At 45.7% G+C, this 20,739-nt stretch overlaps 1 protein-coding gene across 8 annotated transcripts; it reads right to left on the bottom strand.

Moving 5' to 3' along the window:
* Positions 1 to 235: 235 nt before the first annotated feature.
* LOC112851416 (protein CutA homolog) lies at positions 236 to 20,659 on the bottom strand. 8 transcript variants are annotated; one of them, XM_025914958.2, is made up of 6 exons: positions 16,742 to 18,664; positions 12,717 to 12,865; positions 5,999 to 6,058; positions 3,756 to 3,801; positions 3,454 to 3,503; positions 236 to 584 (listed from the first exon to the last, which is right to left on the bottom strand). In XM_025914958.2, the coding sequence occupies exons 1-6, from the start codon at positions 16,808 to 16,810 to the stop codon at positions 482 to 484; spliced, it is 477 nt and encodes a 158-aa protein (XP_025770743.1). In that variant the 5' UTR covers positions 16,811 to 18,664; the 3' UTR covers positions 236 to 481. The 8 variants fall into 8 exon arrangements, 2 of the variants coding, with proteins under 2 accessions (XP_025770743.1, XP_086539988.1); XR_015242990.1 differs by lacking the exon at positions 16,742 to 18,664 and adding an exon at positions 18,671 to 20,493 and having other exon boundaries at positions 543 to 584; positions 5,952 to 6,058; positions 12,511 to 12,865; XR_015242991.1 differs by lacking the exons at positions 236 to 584; positions 16,742 to 18,664 and adding exons at positions 18,671 to 19,510; positions 20,523 to 20,659 and having other exon boundaries at positions 3,458 to 3,503; positions 12,511 to 12,865.
* Positions 20,660 to 20,739: the final 80 nt, after the last annotated feature.

Raw genomic sequence — 20,739 nt, 5'->3', positions numbered from 1 at the left:
ACCCCACCATTAGCAATTCATCCTTTTGGATAAAGTGCTTGCCAGCTCCCCTAGAAAGTGACATTCATCCCACACACCGGATGAACAGGTCACCAGGTCTTCTTCCTGCATCCTGGGCACCCAAGGTAGGCCCAGTAACTGCAGGAGATGACAAACGTCACCCTCACTGCCATCTCCCCTGGTCCCTCCCCCCCCCCCCCCCCCCATATAACTGCCCTCACCCTCCCACCCCCTGGCCACCTTTAAGCATGAAGCACTCAGAATCCAGTTCCATTGCGTTGCATGGCCCGACCAACCCGGCCTCCTCCTCCAGCCTCGGGGGCCTCAGACCTTCACCTCCTCAAGTTCCTCAGCTCTTCCGCGCTGGCACAGACACAGGCTCCAGAGATGCGAGGAGGCAGCTAGAGGCCCCCCGCCTCCCCAGAGGGCGGCTGCTGCAGGCTAGAGGCAGCCGGCGGGACCTGCAACGAGCCGCCCCCACTCAGTCCTCCCCCGTGCCCTCCTCCAGCCACTTTAGATAGCGCACATCTCCTTGGTCCATGGGAAGGCTGAAGACCTCTGGGATTTCAAAAGGATGCACCAACCTTTGGAAAGAAAGCAGAGCCCTGTGAGTGACTATGATGAGAATCAGCCTATGCAGTTAAACCCAACCGGCCAGCCTCCTGTGAGGCTGCCATCTACCGCCATCTACCGTGGTCCACCTGCCCAGGCCCATGGGCCACTGCTCCTGGCCCTGTTTCCCATTTGTCAACAAGGAATGAGGTGGGCCAGATGGCTTTAGAGTCTCCCGGTCATGGGTTCCAATTCTAAGCCTGCCTCTTGTAGCTGTGTGACCGTGGACAAATCACTTCATTTCTCCACAGGCCCTAAAAAAAGGGTGTCAAAATAGTACCTATGTGACTGGGCTGCTGGGGAGTGAGACAAGGCACAGAAGGCACTTACCTGGCGTACCGATGGGCACTGCATGCATTCATTACATGGCAGTTACTGTCTGTATCACTATCCCATGCTCATCGCTGTGCCTTCCCCAAACGACCCCCCGTATCTCTGCATTGTCTTCTCCTCCAAGAAAGTTCTCTGTTCGTCACTTACAAGCCCGTCTATCCTTCAAAGCCCAGCTCAACCACTGATCTTCTTCCAGGGATCTTCCTCGACCATCCAAACCCATAGGAAGCTCTTCTTTCTCTCCATTCCTTTCACCTGGCCCTCGGCACACAACACAAGTTCTTTTTGCTTCTTAGACTGAAGAGATATGAGGCCTTGGGCCTCAGTCCCCCATCTGTCAAATGTGGGGAACAATCCCTGCTTCCTTTCCAATGAAGGAGGCACTGTAAAATTTTCATGAGACAGCATGCATAGTAAATCACAACACATGCACGCGTGCCTAAACATTTGGAGTTGGGGTGATTTTATCCAGTGACCAAGGATAATGCATTTTCTTATTTCAGGGCACACATCAGTGTGTTTGTTTTCTGTTTTTTTTTTTTTTTTTTTTTTAAGATCTTATTGGGTTTATTCAATGATTCAAAAACCATCCCCTAGCATCCCCTCTAGGAAACAGAAACGGAGCTCCCTCACGTATGTGTTTTTATTAGCAGACATACAGAACTCAGTGTGTGTATGAAGGCAGTGTTTGGACACACAGAATAAGACCGTTTTAACACGTTAGTAGTAAGAGCTGCTGTGCCACCACCAAGAATCACTGATTTTTTTTTTTTCCTTTGAGAGGAAGAGAGAGAGCACACATGTGTTGGGGAGGGGCGGAGAGAGAGGGGGGACAGAGGATCCGAAGCTGTGCTGACAGCAGAGAGCCCGACGCAGGGCTGGAACTCACGAATCAGGAGACCGTGACCTGAGCTGAAGTCGGACACTTAACTGAGCCACCCGGGCGCCCCAAGCATCAATGATTTAAGCCAGCGCTTCTCGAGCTTTAACGTGCATAGGAATCCCATGGGGATCTTGTTAAACTGTAGTTTGACTCCTTAGTTTGGGGTGACAGTGAGGAGGCAGTCCTAGCAAGCTTCCAGGTGATGCCAATTACTCCCCAAACCATACCGTGAACACCAATCTAGACCAGCAGTTTTCAGAGTGAGGCCCACTGACCCCTGGGGAATTCCAACACTCTGCCAGGTCCATGAGGCCAAAACTGTTTTCAGAAGAATACTAGTTTTCATTTTTTTAATGTTTATTTTGAGAGAGAGAGAGAGAGAGAGAGTTGGGGGGGGCGGGGAGGGGAGAGAGGGAGACACAGAATATGAAGCAGGCTCCAGACTCAGAGCTGTCAGCACGGAGTGGGATGCAGGGCTCGAACCCACGAACCGCGAGATCATGACCTGAACTGAAGTCGGCCGCTTAACCAACGGAGCCACGCAGGCGCCCCGAAAAATACTAATTTTCTATTAATCTTCTTACTGTGTTGACCCCTGCACTGCTTGCTGGTGCAAAACAATGCCGAGTAAGACTGCTGGCACCTCAGCACGCGGCAAGGCAGTGGCACCACAGTGTATGAGCCTCACGGTGCTCTTCTCCACCGCACGCTCGGGCTTCAGAAAAGTCACGTTCACTCAAGAACATCCTCAATAAAACAGCGAAGATCGCTATTGCTATTGCACTTCAGCCCTGGAGTCCCTGTCTCATTAATGACGAAATGGAAAGTGCACATTAAAGCACTTCTGCCGGATACTGAAGTTCAATGTTGTCTTAAACCTGTCTGCCCATTGAAGCCACAAGCCAAACTAAACAAACTGCACTTTTTTTCATGGAACACCATTTTTAATTTCAAGCCTGAGTGACCATAATTTGTCTGTCATGTTTACAAATGCTGGTTACTGTGGTTTGAGCATTAGGCAGACGTTTTTCTCTAATGTGAACAAAGTGAGCCGATCACTCAAATGAAGACAACTGATACCATTTGTTGAGGAAAAAAAATTCATGTTTTCAAGCAAAAATTAGAAGTTTGAAAGTTTGAGTTTATCATCATGAGCGTAAAAGTGTCCCAGTACTTAAGAGGGAGTATGTTTTCTGAGGAGACGCAGCCTTCTCAACAAGCCAGATGTTGCCAAAATATAAAATGATGCCATTTTTCTCACTTTGTTTCTTGGAATATATGGTTACTTCCCATAAAAATGTATTACTTATGTTTATATAGAACAGTTGTATTGTTATTATTTTAAATGAACTAAAACATTTTTTTAATTTCGTAGTTTTACTTTCTAATGCAATAAACTTTAATATAACCTTAAGCTCCCCTGGGATCCGAAGACCAAAATCTTGAGAACTACTGTCTCCATTCACTCACTCTAGCCTCTCATTTTATAGCTGGAGAATCTGAGGGACAGGGACATGCCCAGGGTCATATGAGAGATTGGTGACTAGGCTCTAGGTCTCTTGCTTTTCAAGCTCATTCACTTAGTTCCCAGGACATCCCTGGCTGAAAAGACACACCAGCATTACCTGATATAGCTGAACAGCATGCGGACCTTGGAAGTCTTTGTCTTTATTAGCTGTAAAAGAAAAAAAAAATCCCTGCTTTAGGAAGGACCTTGGCCCCAGCCATGCAGCTACTCGTTCATCTGGCCATTTTGGAGACGGCAGTCATCCAGGTCACCGGGCACCGTCGCATTTGCAGATTAACCTAGGGCACCTGATGTGAGGCAGGAACCTCAAGCAGTTGATCTTTGCTCATTTTTAACTGGAACCTTGGTCTCACTCTCCATCGAGGCCCCAACCCCCCCCACCCCCCCATCCTCACTCACCAACAGGATTTCAGTGGCTTCTTCTATTTCTCCATTCCAAAAGTACCTGGAGAAGAGAACAGAACCAAATTATGATGCTCACAAGAAGAGCCCAGGAGATACCAAACCTGGCCCAATTAGGTGGCTTACCAAGGTGGAGACTTTAAAATCCTTCCAACCCCACACAAAAATGTCTATAATTGGCCAAGTCCCCAGAGGTCATCGAGTCCAATCATTCTAATGCATGCTTCTAGTAGCTGTCTGAACATTTTATCTCTTGAAGAAGTCCATCGATCTACCTTACAGGCTTTCACCTGAGATGGTTTTCCTTCCGGTATGCCAACGTCTGCCACCCAGTTGTTTTCCCTAACTTCCACATGAAGAGCCACCTCAGGACAGCCCTACAGAAACTCCTGTTTTCTCTCCTCCAAATTGGGCATTTCCAGCTCTTTCTGTGCTCATCCTATAGTCATGACTTCCAGGCCCCTCCCATCCTTTGGACTGCTACTTTTATTACTGACTCTTTAAGTGGAGAACCCACAAATGGAGAACTAAAAAAACACAGGAGGCTTCAGGGAAAAAGTGAGCTTTATAACATATGGAAAGAAACAGGCCCAAAAGTTAAAAAAAAAAAAAAAAGTCAATAACGATGTTGAGAAAAGAACACAAAAACAGCATCACTGGCAGGGAAAGAAATTTGGCCTGAGAATATCTACACTGACCCAGGGCAAGCCCAAGATGACCTAGGCCATCGGCACTGTGGTGAAGGGATTGATTATAAAAAGGATGGACGTATGAAGGGAATGCCAGGCTGAAATGCTGTTCTAGTTCCCAAGCACTGGCTTTATGTGAATCACTTACATAATTTTTTTAAAATTCAGTGAGCCAGGCCCAACCCCCAGGGAGAATGACTGAGTAGCAGCTCCAGAATGGAGCTCAGGCCTCTAAAACACAGCCACATTTGGCTGTGCTGACAGCTCAGAGCTGGAGCCTGCTTCAGATTCTGTGCCTCCCTCTCTCTGTGTCCCTCCCCTGCTTGCACTCTGTCTCTTTCTCTCAAAAATAAATAAAGATAAAAAATTAAAAAAAACCCACAGCCACACTTGGGAGCTACAGCTACAGACAGATGTGAGCCACTGAGGGGAGGGCGTTGCTGGAGGTGTGGAGGGGGCTTTCATAACACAGCACTTTCCTGCTCTGACCTTCAGAGTAGACACTATTTCTCTCTCTCTCTCTCCCTCTCCCCCACCAGGGGAGGAAGGAGATGAGAAACAGGCTGATCAGAGATATCAAGGCATAAGACAAATCTTGCACAGCTAGTACTGGGAGGCTGAGATATTTTGATAAGGGAAATGGTACAACCAGGATTAACTCCTGTGAGGGAGTTAACAAAATGAGAAGCAGACACTACAAAGAAGCAGCTTGTCACATAAGCTAACCTCTGAGTTTCCCACAGAATTCAAAAGGGACAGGAATTATTTTCCTTGATATCTTAATAGGCTTACTCAGGGATGGAATGTCTGGTCTGACTTTTTTTTTTTTTTTTTAATGTTTATTTATTTTAGAGAGAGAGAGAATGAGAATGAGCAGAGAGAGAGGAAGACACAGAATCCAAAGCAGGCTCCAGGCTCTGAGCTGTCAGCACAGAGCCTGACGTGGGGCTCGAACCCATAGGCTGTGAGATCATGACCTGAGCTGAAGTCAGACGCTTAACCTGACTGGGCCACTCAAGTACCCCCAGTCTGACTTCTTTGCTAATAACAAGCTAACTAATTTAAACAAAGAATGTTGGTTAAGCATCCAGCTCTTGACTTCAGCTCAGGTCATGATCTCATGGTTCATGGGTTTGAGCCCCGAGCTGGGGCAGTGCTGACAGTGTACAGCCTGCTTGGTATTCTCACTGTCTCCCTGTCTCTGGCCCTCAGCCGCTCATGTGTTCGGTCTCTGTCTCTGTCTCTGTCTCTCTCTCTCAAGATAAACTTAAAAAAAAAAAAATTTAAACAAAGAATGTGCAAACAAGATTCATTGTTCCTAAACTACAATTTTTTTCCACCCTTCTGTTTACATAGCCTATTTTTGCTTTTATTGGTTGACATAAATCCACTAGGTTATTTCCTCTGAATATAAATTAACAATGAACTGTTCGTTAATCAAATGCCTTTGAGTTGTTCTTTGACAATTTCCCATTAGTTCGTTGTCCTTCCCACCAGCCAGTACCTGACCTCGCACTCCCACATTCTTCCACAGGCCACAGCAAAACTCACAGTGAGGATGCCTTGGGCAGGATGTTCACAGAGGCAGCCAGCTTCTTATCCAGTATAGCCCTAAAGCAGACAGAGAGAGAGAGAGAGAGAGAGAGAGAGAGAGAGAGAGAGAGACCATCACCAAGGTAAGTACCCAGCGTCTTAAGAAAAGGGACAAGGGACAGGAGTTCCTGGGAATTTCCCAGGAAACCAGAGTTTACGTAGATAACCATTTAGAGGGCCCCTTCCTCCTCAAACCAGCACATTCCATAACCACCAGGCACAGAACTTCTAAAGACAGTGCTATTTATAAGTCCTCCCCTGGATGGGGAGGAAGGTAGAGAAATAGCTATGGGAAGGCAGTTTTAAGGACAGGCCCAGGGGAAGGGGAACAGATTAACACTGGACAGAGCACAACACCTGGATTCTGTTCCTGACCCTGCAGTGGATGGTTGTGTGACTTTAACCACATTCTTTCATTCCAAGAGTAAGTATTCGAGCATCTGTCCAAGACAGGCATGTCCCCCTGACTCAGGCTGCCTCTCCTGCTGTATAGTTACAGTAACAGGATAGGTTCAGTCAGCGGTTTCCAAACCTTTCAGTCAAGAACCCATTTTATTCTATCACCATCTTCTGCTTTTGTCTGATATGTATCCGGCTGACACTGCTTCTGATCTGTAGATACCCACGTGACCACACAGATCAGATACAACTCCAAATAAAAGCAAAAACCCATCATACTTCTTTTCACCTCTTAATTTATGTAAAGGTTTAGAAACCACAGGCCTCAAAGCACAATCATCACCTTTGCAGACCTGTAAGATTTTTTTGTTTTTTGACAGATCATAGGTTGGAATCCCTGGTCTGATAGTCTGATTCCTGTGCAGAACCCTGATGAACACAATCAAATGCACTTGAATTAGTACAGGTGTCACGGAAACAGGAGCACCGCCAAGTCATCAACGCAAAGAGGCGTTCTCAGACATCAAAACCTCAAGCCCTCAAATCAGGCAGGCCTTGACAAACATTTCTCAGGTCTCAGGCAGCCAAGGGGGCCTGATCTATTCTCCGAAGTGCTTGGACCCTGAGCCCTGCTCACTGATACCTCCTGCCCTCAGCTGTTGCCAAGAGAACTGACCTACTTTCTCTTCCGTGAGTTCCAGGCTGAACGTGGCTCTATTTAAGGCTCCACATTTTGTGACAGTCCCTTGGAAAGTTCCAGAGATAAATAAATCCCTGACTGTAAGGAGAGACACATGGCACAAATCTGTTTAAGCACCTGCTGCAAGGCTTGCTCACTCAATCGTCCGCTGAGAAAGTACATTTTATTGGTCCTGACTGTGGCAAGGAAACACAGGGGGTGAATTAAACCTTAAAAAAAAAATAATTCCATTGTCTCATAGGCCCAGAAGGTGAGCTCCTCAGAGACTGTCACGGCAACCTGTCCATGGGTAAAAGACTAGAAACGTGGAGGGCTATGTTATTCAAAAAGCCCCTGTGGCCAAAAACCAAAACCAGAGAGTGTGAGAGCAAGAGAGAACTTTAGCTGACTGATTAACACACACACACCAAGACAAGCAGCGAGTCACAGGTGGCAGCTGAGGTCCTCACGCTCACCCGAGGACAGCAGAAGATAGAGACGCGTAGAGCCTCGAGAAACTGCCAAATTCACAGACTAGTGAATCACAAACCACATACGTGGTCTGGCTCTTGTGGCATTTTAAAAATTCTTGATTTTGTTACTAATATTTACTATCAGGATATTTCACACTCAAAAAGTAAGAGATTATCAGGGCATCTGGGTGGCTCATTCGGTTAAGCGTTCGACTTTGGCTCAGGTCATGATCTCATGGTTTCATGGGTTCGAGCCCTGCATCCGGCTCACTCAGCGCAGGCCTGCTTCGGATCCTCTGTCCCCCTCTCGCTTTGTCCCTCCCCTGCTGTGTGTGTATGCGTGTGCATTCTCTCTCTCTCTCTCAAAAATAAACATCAAAAAAAATAGATTACCTTGTTTCTCACCAGAAAGTGAGTCTTGTAACATTGGACATACTGTCCTCCAAGGTCACATTTACTTAGAGCTGAGCAGTGGCTATTCCCTCGAGGTGACATCCACTTCTCAGGTCCACACATTCCCACTGCCCTCCTTCCTCCCAGTGTGCAGAAGAGTCAGGGCTGCTATCTACCATCGCCGTCCCTCATCACACCCCAGCCCACTTGCTCATTTAGGGGCCTGCTTGTGGGTATTTGTGTTTGCACCCTTGATCTGATCCACTTCCCTCTTATCTACAGGAGGTCGAAGCCCTGAGAAGACGACTTGTGTAAGGCCGTATGTGGAGTGGGAAGCAGAGAGGACACTAGAATCCAGGTCTCCCAGTTCAACATTCAGGATTTATACTCTGGCCCCAACAAGAGATGTTTCTAGATCACTTTTCTAGCTAAGAACGTGTCTGTCAATGAAGAGATCTAAGAACACTGCCAAGAACCAGAACTGAACTGACCCAGAACTGAGAGGCAGCAGACTAAACTTTAAAGAACGCGAAAGAAGAAAGACCACCACACCAACTGAAGCTGAGAGATGCGGTCTCGCTGCTGGTTCTGTAGCTCAGGCTGGGCTTCCTGCCTGCTCCTGGTGACGGGCCCTCCCCATCACGTACCATCTACTCTGCTTCTACAAAGCCTGGAAACTACACCTGGCTGCCTCTTTTCTATCCAAACCACTAATAAAAAATACCAAACAAAATAGGTTGAGTGAGAGCTCCACGGCCACATCCCTAAAGGCTCCACTTGAGACTTCCAGTCCGACCGGACAGACTAGACAGATACTCCATCCTCCCCTTTGACACCAAAGCCTAGAAGCGACAGGAAATACCTGTTGCTCAGCCATGCCAGCACACGGTAAGAACGCGCTGCGTACCAACAACTGTGGGGAAGCCCCAAAGAAGAAAGGGCAGTCCTGAGACACGAATGGGAGCGTGCAGGGGAGCTGCCACGGGAGATGAGAGCAACAGTCCCCGTCTGAAGGGGACGGGAACCAGAGCAGGCAGGAACGCGGAGGCAACCACCAAGGTGGGTAGCTGGGACGCCGCAGCAGAGGCGGACCCCCAAAATCTCCCAGGGCCCAGGCAGCAGTAATGGAGTGTCTGTCCCCAGGCAGGAGCGGAAAGTGTGCCAGAAGACCAGTCAGTAGGACACCCCGGCCAGGTGAACGTCCCCCCAGTGCGCACTCACACTGGAGACAGCACTGCGTGTCCTTGCAGCCATTCTGCACTTCCCCACAAGCACGACTAAAAAGATGAGAGAGGTCACAATTAATCACAAGGTAATTGAGGAAGGTCAGTAACCAAGAGAGACAAAAACTCAACAAACAGAAGAATTTACACAAGAGAACCAGTTAACAGGACATTCAAAGCCAAGATTTTAAAATAAGTAGAACTGTGTACACTTGAAAGTTGCTGAGAGCAAATCTTCAAAGTTTTCACCACACACACCCACACGCAAGAGAACTAGGGAAGGTAATGAATGTGCTAACTAACCTTACTGGGGTAATTGTTTAGTGTTGTATATTTACATTAAGTATCACGTGGTCCTTAAATTTAACAATGTTGTGTATGTCAATTGTATGTCAAGAAGGCTGAAAAAAATTAAACATAAATTAAGTATAATTAATATCCATAAAAGACAAAGCAAGGTTACTGCATCCATAAAATATGATCAGGCAATTATGAAAGAAGAGCAGTTGGTTAAACTATTTAAAAAAAAAAAACTCTATGGGAATGCAAGCTGGTGCAGCCACTCTGGAAAACAGATGCAGGTTCCTCAAAAAACTAAAAATAGAACTACCCTACGACCCAGCAATTGCACTACTAGGTATTTATCCAAGGGACACAGGGATGCTGTTTCGAAGGGGCACATGCGCCCCAATGTTTATAGCAGCACTATCAACAATAGCCAAGTATGGAAAGCGCCCAAATGTCCATCGATGGATGAATGGATAAAGAAGATGTGGTATATATATATAATGAAGCATTACTCAGTGATCAAAAAGAATGAAATGTTGCCATTTGCAACTACGTGGATGGAACTGAAGGGTATTATGCAAAGTGAAATTAGTCAAAGACAAAAATCATATGACTTCACTCATATGATGACTTTAAGAGACAAAACAGATGAACATAAGAGAAGGGAAACAAAAATGTCCTCCTCAGGGAAGGGGACAAAACATAGGAGACTCATAAATATGGAAAACAAACAGAGGGTTACTGGAGGGGTTGTGGGAGGGGGGATGGGCTAAATGGGCAAGGGACATTAAGGAATCTACTCCTGAAATCACTGTTGCACTATATGCTAACTAATTTGGATATAAATTTTAAAAAATTTTAAAAAAACTGTAAATGTTTAAACAAAATAATCAATAGAAGGGCTGAATAGCAAAACAGCTGAAAAACAAATAAAAGAGGACACTGCTCCAAAATTCTCCTAGTACATAGAATAAAGAAACAGAAAAATATAGAAGTTCAGTCAGAGAGAGCAAATTCAACATGTACCTAACTAGGAGTTACAGGAAAAGGACAGAGAAAGAATAAAAAGAGAATATTTACCAAACCAACAGTTGAACATTAAGATAGAAACTCCTAATTAAAAAAAAAAAAAAAAAAAAAAAAAGAGGGACACCTGGGTGGCTCAGTTGGTTGAGCATCTGACCCTTGATTTCAGCTCAGGTCATGATCCCAGGGTCGTGGGACTGAGCCCCGTGTCAGGCTCCATGCTGAGCATGGAGCTGCTTGAGATTCTCTCTCTCTCTCTCTCTCTCTCTCTCTCGGTCTGTCTCTCTCCCTCCCTCCCTCTGCTCCTCTCTCCTGATCGCACGCTCTCTCTCTCTAGAGTAAAATTTTAAAAAGATAGAAACTCCATGGGGCACCTGGGTGGCTCAGTCGGTTGGGCGTCCGACTTTGGCTCAGGTCATGATCTCGCAGTTTGTGAGTTCGAGCCCTGCATCGGGTTCTGTGCTGACAGCTCAGAGCCTGTAGACTGCTTTGGCTTCTGTCTCCCTCTCTCTCTGCCCCTCCCCTGCTTCTGTCTCCCTCTCTCTCTGCCCCTCCCCTGCTCATGCTCTGTCTCTGTCTCAAAAATAAATAAAACATTAAAAAAATTTTTTTTAAAAACATAGAAACTCCTAAAAACTATCAGAGAGAAAAAGTATTATCTACAAAGGAACGAGACCCCAATAAACACCTGACTTCTCATCAGAACCCCGGAGGCAAGAAGGCAATAAAGACCCCTCCCCAAGCTGACACTGATACATTTACTGAGCTGGCCTTCCAACTAGTTAGGACCCAGGTGTTAGAATCCTTTTCCTCCCAACACCCCACCTCACAGATGTCAGCTGATAGTTCTCTGACAGGACCCAGACTGGCTGATCCAGGGGTCGAGACAGTTTAGCACAGACCCTGGGCATACCAGAAGCATCAGAAAGGATTTCAGTTTCTAGCTGCTAAATATTATGGTTGTATTTCTGGAGTAATCACAGGTTCTTTTAGACAAGTGCTATTCTCAGGGCACCTGGGTGGCTCAGTTGGTTGAGCATCCAACTTTGGCTCAGGTCATGATCTCACAGTTCCTGAGCTGGAGTCCCGCACTGGGCTCTCTGCTATCAGCACAGAGCCTGTTCCAGATCCTCTGTCTCTTCTCTCTCTCTGCCCTGCCCCCACTCTCTCTCTCTCTCTCAAAAACAAATAAAAAAAAAAAAAAGAAAAACTTTAGACAAGGCTATTCTCCAAAGGTAACATTAATGAAGGAAAAATAGACATTCTAGTTGGGGGAAAGAGAATTGAATAAATTGCAAGGTTAATCTGTGACCAACAATTTGGGGGGCTTTGTGTCCCCAAAGACCAGATTCAACATTTTAAAAGACTGTAACTTAGTCTATCATCAGACTTCAAGAATGCTGAGCTACAAAGTAAAAAGCCAAATTCATTACCCTCTAGACCCACTAACCCTCTTCAAAGCTGTATCTATAAAAAAGAGTACGGGGGGTGGGGGGGATTCATAGCCAACAAACATTTAATGAGTACCTATTACATCCAAGTTAGTGGGGTAAGAATTGCACATATTTCCTCTCCTTTAATCCTCACGACAGCCCTGTGAGGTAAGTGGCATGATGTTATGTTATACTGAGAAATCTAACGCTTTGAGAAAGAAAACAACTTGCCCAAGATCACACAGTTAGCTAAGTAGCACAGCCAACATTCAAATCCTGAACGTTTGATTCTAAGTCCAGTGCTCTTCGCACCACACCATAGCTGCCTTTAGAAAATTGCCAAGTATTTGAACAGCCTCTTTGCCCTCACTTGTCATGGTGAGCACCTCTGGTACTAAGCTAGGAGAGTATCTCCAAGAAGACAGCGGAGTCAAGAATTATAAGACAAAAATTCTCAACCTGCAAAGTCCCCCCATCCTCTGACTTTAACACCCTGGGCAAGCCACCTGACTCTCTACACCTCATATCCCTTAAATGCCCCCATGTGCCACTCAACATTTTCAGGCCCAGGAGCAGGATCCATGGGGGTGGGGGGGGGGGGGAGTCATTCAGCCGTGGTCCTCTTATCACCCCAAGCTGACAGCTGCGTAGTGGACACACAGGGTTGTCAGAAGCAAGAGAGGGAGCCCAAAGTGGCCACCGTGGAGCATCCCGGTAGCTCCCCCAGCCTCCTGGGGCAGCACCCGAGCCTCTTCACGAGACCTGGCAATATCTCTGGCAATCTGCTCGTTGGGACAGTTGACAAAGACGATGGAGTAAGTGCCGGATACGTAGCTGCCGGTGATAGCTGAATGGAGCTGCAGGCTAAGGGTCCTGAGCACTGGATAGGACAGGAAAGAAGCTGCCAGGATCTACATGGTGGGGAAAGAAAAACACAGGTCAGCAGTGACACGGCCACTTCGCTATCTGCCGGCTCAAGCACATTGGAACCAAGGCTAAGCATCATTTTTTCATCCCCATTCCCCATCCACAAAGTAATTCCTGGTATCTGTATGGAGCTCTGGTGCTTAAACAAAGTTTTCATGCCTAAATATTTTCCTATTTTCATGCCTAAATATTTCATGTCTAAAAATTTGCATTTTGCAGGTGATAAAAAAAATGATAAAGAAATCAAGATCACGTAGCTTTTTTTTTCTTAACGTTTATTTATTTTTGAGACAGAGAGAGACAGAGCATGAACGGGGGAGGGTCAGAATCCGAAGCAGGCTCCAGGCTCTGAGCTGTCGGCACAGAGCCCGACGCGGGGCTCGAACTCACGGACCGCGAGATCATGACCTGAGCTGAAGTCGGCCGCTTAACCGACTGAGCCACCCAGGTGCCCCTCACGTAGCTTTTTTAACTGGTGAAGCCAGGATTAGGAATCAAGTCTGGATGAGCAGAAACCCATTCTTATTGACAGAGCTACTACTGGAGGTAAAGCCAACTGGCAACCACTGAACTGCTATTATCCCATGGGGATTATTAGTAATGATAAGCTCTTACATCTGCTGATGTTTAGGGAGTTAATTTCACCTCCATTCATTTGTATATGTGCAGGCACTGTGGGTAGTCCAGTGGAAAAGGTAGCCTAATTCAAAGTAATGTGACCTGTGTTATTGTAACTGAGAGGTGGTGGGACCTGGAGGAAGGCTGTACCTGAGGGAGCAGAAAAGCCTTTGAAGAGAAGGCACCGTCTAAGCTGGATCTGAAGCAATAAATAGGTTTACAAGAGGAAAGGGAGGTACTCTTAGCAAATGACAATATATACAAAGTCGAGAGGTATTTAGGGACAGATATCTAGTTTGCAGGTATGAGATCAGGAGGAAGAAAGACCGGCAAGACTTACAAAGACAAGGGTCAGACAGAGGAGTCTGGGGTTTACACTCATGTGACAGGGTGCTTTCGTAGGTTTTTAGGCAGGAGAGTAATAAACATGGTCAAGCTGAGTAAAGTAACAGAAGAGAGAGGAGGGACCAGAAGGCAGTCTATTTAAAAGGCCACTACAGTGTTCTAGGAAACAGACCTTAACAACTTGAGCAAAGAAGATGGCAGTGACAATGTGAGAGCAAAAGACACTCAAGACTGAATTATCCTATTTTAATGATAAACTTTAAAATAAGAGGAACTGGAAACAACTGATGAACAGTCTCCAATCCAGGGCTCTCTGCTTGGGGGATACCACAGAGCCATTAAGAGGATGGAGGCAACTTGGAGGGGCCACAGTGTGCCTCAGGCAAGGCTGAACAGGAACGCGCTTCTCCTGCCTCCCAGCCCAGGGCTCAGGCCTCACTCAAACAAGCCTCTGTTCTCCAACTCTCCTTCCACATTATTGCCTGGGGCCTGGCTCCTACTTCTTGGCAGGGCCTGAGCAGCGTTTTTATGTTCTGAGCTCCAGTTTGACTAGAGGCCTGTCTGGGTTGGGTTTCTCATTCCCTCCTACCACCTCCACCGACACCTCAATTCAAAATACCAGTCCTCTGAACTAAACCAGTGACCGTGCAGGAACAAAAGAACCAGGCGGTGCAATGAAGCTTTTATTGCATGTGTGCGTTTTTTAATGACAACCCAATTAGAGTATAAGAAAAAAATTAAGGCACTAGAAAGCAGGATTTAAATCCTATTGCCAGTACTGCTAACTGCCTGTGGCCTTCAACAAGTTACTTCTTCTCCCTTCTATAAATGTTATCTAGAAAATGGAGATCCTGACACTTGTGCTGCCTACTTCAGAGTTGTCATGGGTTCAAACCAGCTAGAGAAACTACTTTGTAATCACGAGTTCAGTCGAGGAAGGGAACGTGCTTTGCTCATCACTGTATCCCCAGAAAAGTTGATGGCCACAGCAGGTTAATATTTGTAAACTAGTGAATTAATATACCAGTAATGTGTGGTTATTAAGACTGAATAGCCTTGTGAAGTAGAAAGGGCTCTGGAGTCACCCACTGCTGCTTTGAGCAGAGAACTGAACATACTGGAACATGCAAGGTGTCAACTACATGACTCTGAAGTGGCTTCCAGAGCAGACTCTAAACAAAAGGGGCAGTGGGCTATCCCCCCAATCAAAAAAGCCACTCCTGGGGAAGATGTGGGACATTTCAGCCAGCAGGTATCAGCGGAAAACAGAGCTAACAGGATTAACTACAAACTCCCCTAAAACGTGTTGGAAACTCTCATATGAACTCACAATCAAAATGCTAAGAGTAAGAGGTAAATGGGCCCTCAGCTATTATCTAAGATAACCTTTCATTTACCAAACAAGGTAACTGAGACAGAACACACAGGAACTCTGTGATAGAACCAAGACTTGAAACCAAGGCTCTTCCTCCCACTGTGGACTCTTTGAACTGCAATGACCAGGAATTGGTCTAGTGGGGTCATGGCAGCTTCACATACTCCAGTGGTTCTCAACTAGGGGCAACTCCCCCCCGCCCAGGGGACATCTGACAATGTCTGGAGACAATTTTGACTGTCATAACTGGGAAGGAGATGCTACGGCATCTAGCAGGTAGAGGCCAGGATTGCTGCTAACATCCTCTTGTTCCATTGATCACAGTGAAATACAGACAGTTGTCTGCACAAGTCTCCCCCATTGGGCATGAGCTCCTTAGTCCCATTCATTTCTATGTTCCCAGCACTTTACAAACCTTGACAGGGAGTACAGATTTGAGAAATGTTTGTGGACCTACCAAAAACGTGTCAGAAGCATGAAAAGTCAGTTTGGAACCAAGGGTGGACCACAATATATTACAAAGTGGCATTCTATGAAAGTAAGATTGATGGGCAATACACACATCACAGAATTCCCTAATAAAAACATTGTAACGGAAAAAGATCTACTATAATTTTTAAAGTCTTTATAACATTTTCATACTTACCTTTTACTATACACTTTTTCTAACTTTACATTTGTTTAAAATATGAACCTTTCAGTTCATATTTCATTCTGCCTTTTTCCTTTTTTGTCCTGGAATATTCACACAGCTTTTAAGAGGTTATGATTGACTTTAAAATCAGTGTTAAGACAGAAGAGAAGAGGCCTCAGAAACCACCCAGTGGTTCTAACCTTGTAATCGACCTAGTTTTAAGGAATCTAAGATACTCTGGAGTTGAGTGCTACATTGTGTTTATCTATATACACTTTCTCACAAACACACAAATCAAAAAAATCTACAGTCCTAAAAAGGTTAAGAGCCACTGATTTGTGCCAATTTTTCAGAAGGGGGATGGAAGAGCCAGAGAGGGGAAGAAATCACCCAAAAGGGAAGTAGCAAGGCTTCTGATCCTTTCCTACAGTTCTTTCCACCTCCCGCTCAACCACCACCACCAGAAGTACTCTGTAGGCACTTCCAACCTCAACATTTTACGATATTTCATAGATGAGAAAACAAAACTCTTCCCCAAATGCAGAAAAACAAGATGGTAACTGCAAGAGAAAGAGGCAAAGAATCTACCCTGTGACCCTCACAGGAGAACTCACCAGCGACACCCCTTCACCTCCCGGACAACTCTCGCCATGAAACACAGCCCAGGCACTCGTCCTCACAAGGTGGGGAGTGAAGGGTTGCTGGAAATCTTCAGAACCATGCTACAATCTCCAGAACCCGGGCAGTGTCTCCAGGGATCTTCCTACCTGCCTGGTCCCAGCTCAAAATCCCAGGAGCAGAAAACAGAAATGCAGTTTCTTCCCTCAATCCCCAGGTTGGGGGTTTAGGGGTGAGAGAGTTCATGGAGTCGTAGCATGGGGCACTCACCAGGAGGCATATAAGGACAGAGGGCCGCAGGTAGCCTGGCAGAGGACACCGGGAGCCCAGCCTGTCCATGGCGTCGCTGGTAATTTAGTAGCACAGTAGCGAACTGTGGCCTCAGGCTGAGTTGCAAGCTGATGGGCGGGCACTGAGGGCCTAAAATGCCCTATCCCCTCACCACCTGCTGTCTGCCTCACTGCTCAGCCAGGCCCCAGCCAGGCTGGCCAGAAGGAGATAGTGAGGGGGCAGGGAAAGAGGGAGTAATTATTCTCACTAGGCGATTCTCTTCCTAGAAACAAAAAGCCCACGCACCAAATGCAGACCTATAACTCCTACAAAAATAAAAATAATAATTTTCCCTCCCCGTTGTAACAACAAAAAATGATAAAAATCCCCACATCACATGTACAGATAAAAAGATGGAAGTTTCTTAGATCTATAAAACTTTCAGAAACCATGGCACACAAACACGAATACACCTACACAAAACTCTTCCACTTTATAGGGGCCTATCCTGCCAAAAATAACCAGTGAAGCACACGCACACAGGCGTGCGCACACACACACAGCTGCCTTCCTATCCCTCACAGCACCTCCTCCTCCCAGGAGCTCCCTTCTAACTCTCCCTGGCTTAAAATACATTTGTTCCCAGATGCTCTTCTGGGAAGTCCTGTGAACTTCATCTTTCCAGGCCAGATGCTCCATGCAGCTTTTTCCAAGGTTGATCCCACTGCCCTCTATTTCCCTAAGGCACTTTGTACACACTTCTGCGGCAGCATTTTATATCAACCCTGGGGAGCTGCAAACAAATAAGAAAAGCAGCAAGCTAATGACTGACTGCTGCCCTTTGAGAATGCAGTTCTCGAAGTTCTCTCCATTGCCAGGGTTTGCAACTTTTAAATCCAGCTTTTTAATGTGAAAATATCTTAATTTTTAAATGAGATTTCTGGGGCAGGGGAAGGAGCTGACTACACAAGGATACAAGTAAACTTAAAGTGAAGGGAACTGTTCTGTATCTTGATTGTGGTAGTGGTTACACAAGTGTTAAAAAAAATTCAACTACACAGTTATATTGGTGAATTCTATTGTATGTAAACAGTACCTTAAACAGCCAGGGAAATGCTGGAAACCAATTCAAAATTGTTTTACACTGGGTAGACCAAACAACTCATCTGTTAGCCAAATATGGATCGCAGGCTGCCGGTTCACAGCCTTTGTGTTTAATTATCTGCTTACTATCTCATTCCTTGGGACTGTAACTTCTTAAAAACCCATACTTCCTAGCAGCGTCTGACAAAGTGGTTAATAAATCAGTTGTAGCCCTAGTCTTATCATTTACATGTTTAGCTGTGAAGACTCGTGCAAATTACATAGCCTCTCTGAGCTTTGGTGGACTTTTTGGTAAAGGAAGGGCTAATACATCCTTCACAGGTCTAAAGTGAGGATTAATAAAGACAATTAATGTGAGAGTGTTGTAGAAAATCTAAGAGCATGTCAGCTTTTCAAAAGCAAGTAGTCTCATACTTACTATTATGGTTAACTCAGAAAATTTCGGGGCGCCTGGGTGGCTCAGTAGGTGAAGTGTCCAAACTTTGGCTCAGGCCATGGTATCTCATGGTTTGTGGGTTCGAGCCCCACGTTGGGCTCTGTGCCAAGAGCTGAGAGCCCGGAGTCTGCTTCTGATTCTGTGTCTCCCTCTCTCTCTGCCCCTCCCCTGCTCTCTCTCAAAAATAAATAAATGTTAAAAGAAAAAAAAAAAATCTCCACCTGTGTTTGAAGAACTTAGCATCTGTGGAAAAACTGGGCTACAGAAAAAAAAGCTGAGCGGTCCTAAGAAAACCGTTATATCCAAAGTCCAGAAAAATAAATCAAGACTGTGATCTTTTATACCTATTACATTAATAAGAAATGTAGCCACTGTTAATGACCATTTACCTTAGATCCTGAGATGGCTTCCTGAGATCATGTCCCCAAGTTTAGCATGGGACCCCACATAGCTTATGCTCAGTAAATGTTTGTGGAATGATGAAACAATATAGATGTGTGGCTGATGATAAGCATGGTCATGATGAAAGTGATGTTGGAACAAGAGAGGAAGAATGGCAAGACATGAGTCATCATTTGGAAGAAAACGCCTCTGGATTCACTTCTTCAACTCAGGCACTTCTACTCTCTCCAGATTCAATTCTAAGGTTAGATTCCAAAAATCCAATTCTGCATTTATGGCTTTGGCAGAGTCTTCAGATACAGTAAGTCTCAGCGCCAATGCCTGAGGGTCCAGGATCTTCTTCTGGAGGCTTCTTATCCTCTTTCTCTGTCTCTACCTTCTCCTCCTTTTGGGATTCAGATTCAGACTCCCCTTCAGACTCAGATTTTGTATCCATCTTCTACACCCACACTACCTCCTCTTTGTGTCTTCTTTGTTCAACTCCTTTGCTTTATTTTGAAGGTTCTCTTGCACCTCTTTACAGGTATATAACAATTTATTGAAGTCTTTTTTAAAGGCCAAACTTCGATACGGGAAAGGATCCCTATCCTTTGCAGCATCAATGAGGTCTGAGGCCTGGCATAAGAAAGCATTCAGTTTCCTTAGATTCATCTTTACCTCTAGTTCCAGGGTCTTGTCTTCTTCCATATTTATTGATATAGACTCTCTTTCGGTTATGAACAAAGCTTGAAACTTGAGCACCTCATTAATTTCCCCGTTCGATATCAATGAAGTTAAAGTCCATCCGTGTTGCAGACTCCATGATTTTTGCAACTTCTTCATTAGCTCTAGGGAAACATGCATAATCATTCACAACATAATCCAAAAGTTTCCACCAGGCTTTATTAAGAGCAGCTGGTCTTATATCATCCATTGACTCTTTTATCACTACCAAAGCATCAGCAATGTTGTACTGTTGCCATGTTCCTCTCAAAGTAAGACAAGGGTTTTTTTCAATACAGTCAAACATACGCTTGGTGTAATACCTCCCGAATGCTTCAATTCTACCCTGATCCAAGGGCTGAAGACAGCTAGTGCCTTCCAGGGGGAGAAACACAGTATCAACATTAAGATGAGCAACCAAAAATGAGTCTGGGCGATTGGGACCTCTGTCCAAAATTAGCAACACTCTGAACTCAAGATTTTTTTTTTTTTTTCTATTAAATAACTCCCAGCCTGATGAATAAAACAATTATGAAACCAATCCAAAAAGAGGGCAGCGGTTTGGGGTGTGAACTCCAGAATACAGAAGGCGGTTTTTATCTTTTTCCAAAAGACATGTGGGATTAGGGTCTTTACAAAGCAGCAATGGTTTTATCATTTGGTCACCGGCGGCACTGGCACCAAAAAATGAGTGAAATCCTGTCCTTAGCTTCCTCTAAGCTTTCCGGATTTTTGTCTCTTTCCCTAAAAGTACGTGGAGGCATGCACTGCCAAAAAACTGGCTCATGTCCTTGGCATCGAAGACCCGTTGAGGCACATAGCTCTGATCAGTCTCTGGAGTTGTTTGGACATACTTGGATGCCGACTGGGCAGTCAGCGCTTCTTCCCCTCCCATCGACCTCGAATTTCGCAGACTGTGGCGATTTCTAAACTTCTCAAACCATCCCTTGCTCCCATGAAACTTATCCGGGCTGCCCTTCCCAGTCGTTTTCCACCCGCTGCTTGTAAATGCGTTTGGCCTGGCTGCAGACGGCCTTCAGCGTCAGAGGCCGCCCCGCTATGGTCTGGGCCTCCACCCAAAAAGGCTAACTCCATCTCCATCTTCTCGATGTTTACGTGCCGGGGAATGCACCGCACCTTGGAGCGGAGAGGCGACACAGTCTCCATGCCGGCCCTGATGGCCTTCGCGTTTCTCCTAATGGTGCGCACGGTCTATTCGTTGACGCCCAACAGGCGCCCCACGTCGGTTTTACTCACGCCTTCTTCCAGCTTCTCGCGAATTTTCATCTTGTCTTCCAGAGGTATGACCCTCCACCTCCTCTGGATTCGTGTCTGGCCAGGGAGCAATATGCCC

Source organism: Puma concolor, chromosome D4 (assembly GCF_028749965.1).
Source record: "Puma concolor isolate L17-30 chromosome D4, mPumCon1.1.hap2, whole genome shotgun sequence".
NCBI classification, from domain to species: Eukaryota; Metazoa; Chordata; class Mammalia; order Carnivora; family Felidae; genus Puma; species Puma concolor.
Note: the sequence above shows the minus strand (reverse complement) of the source record. Positions and strands in the feature narration are given on the sequence as shown.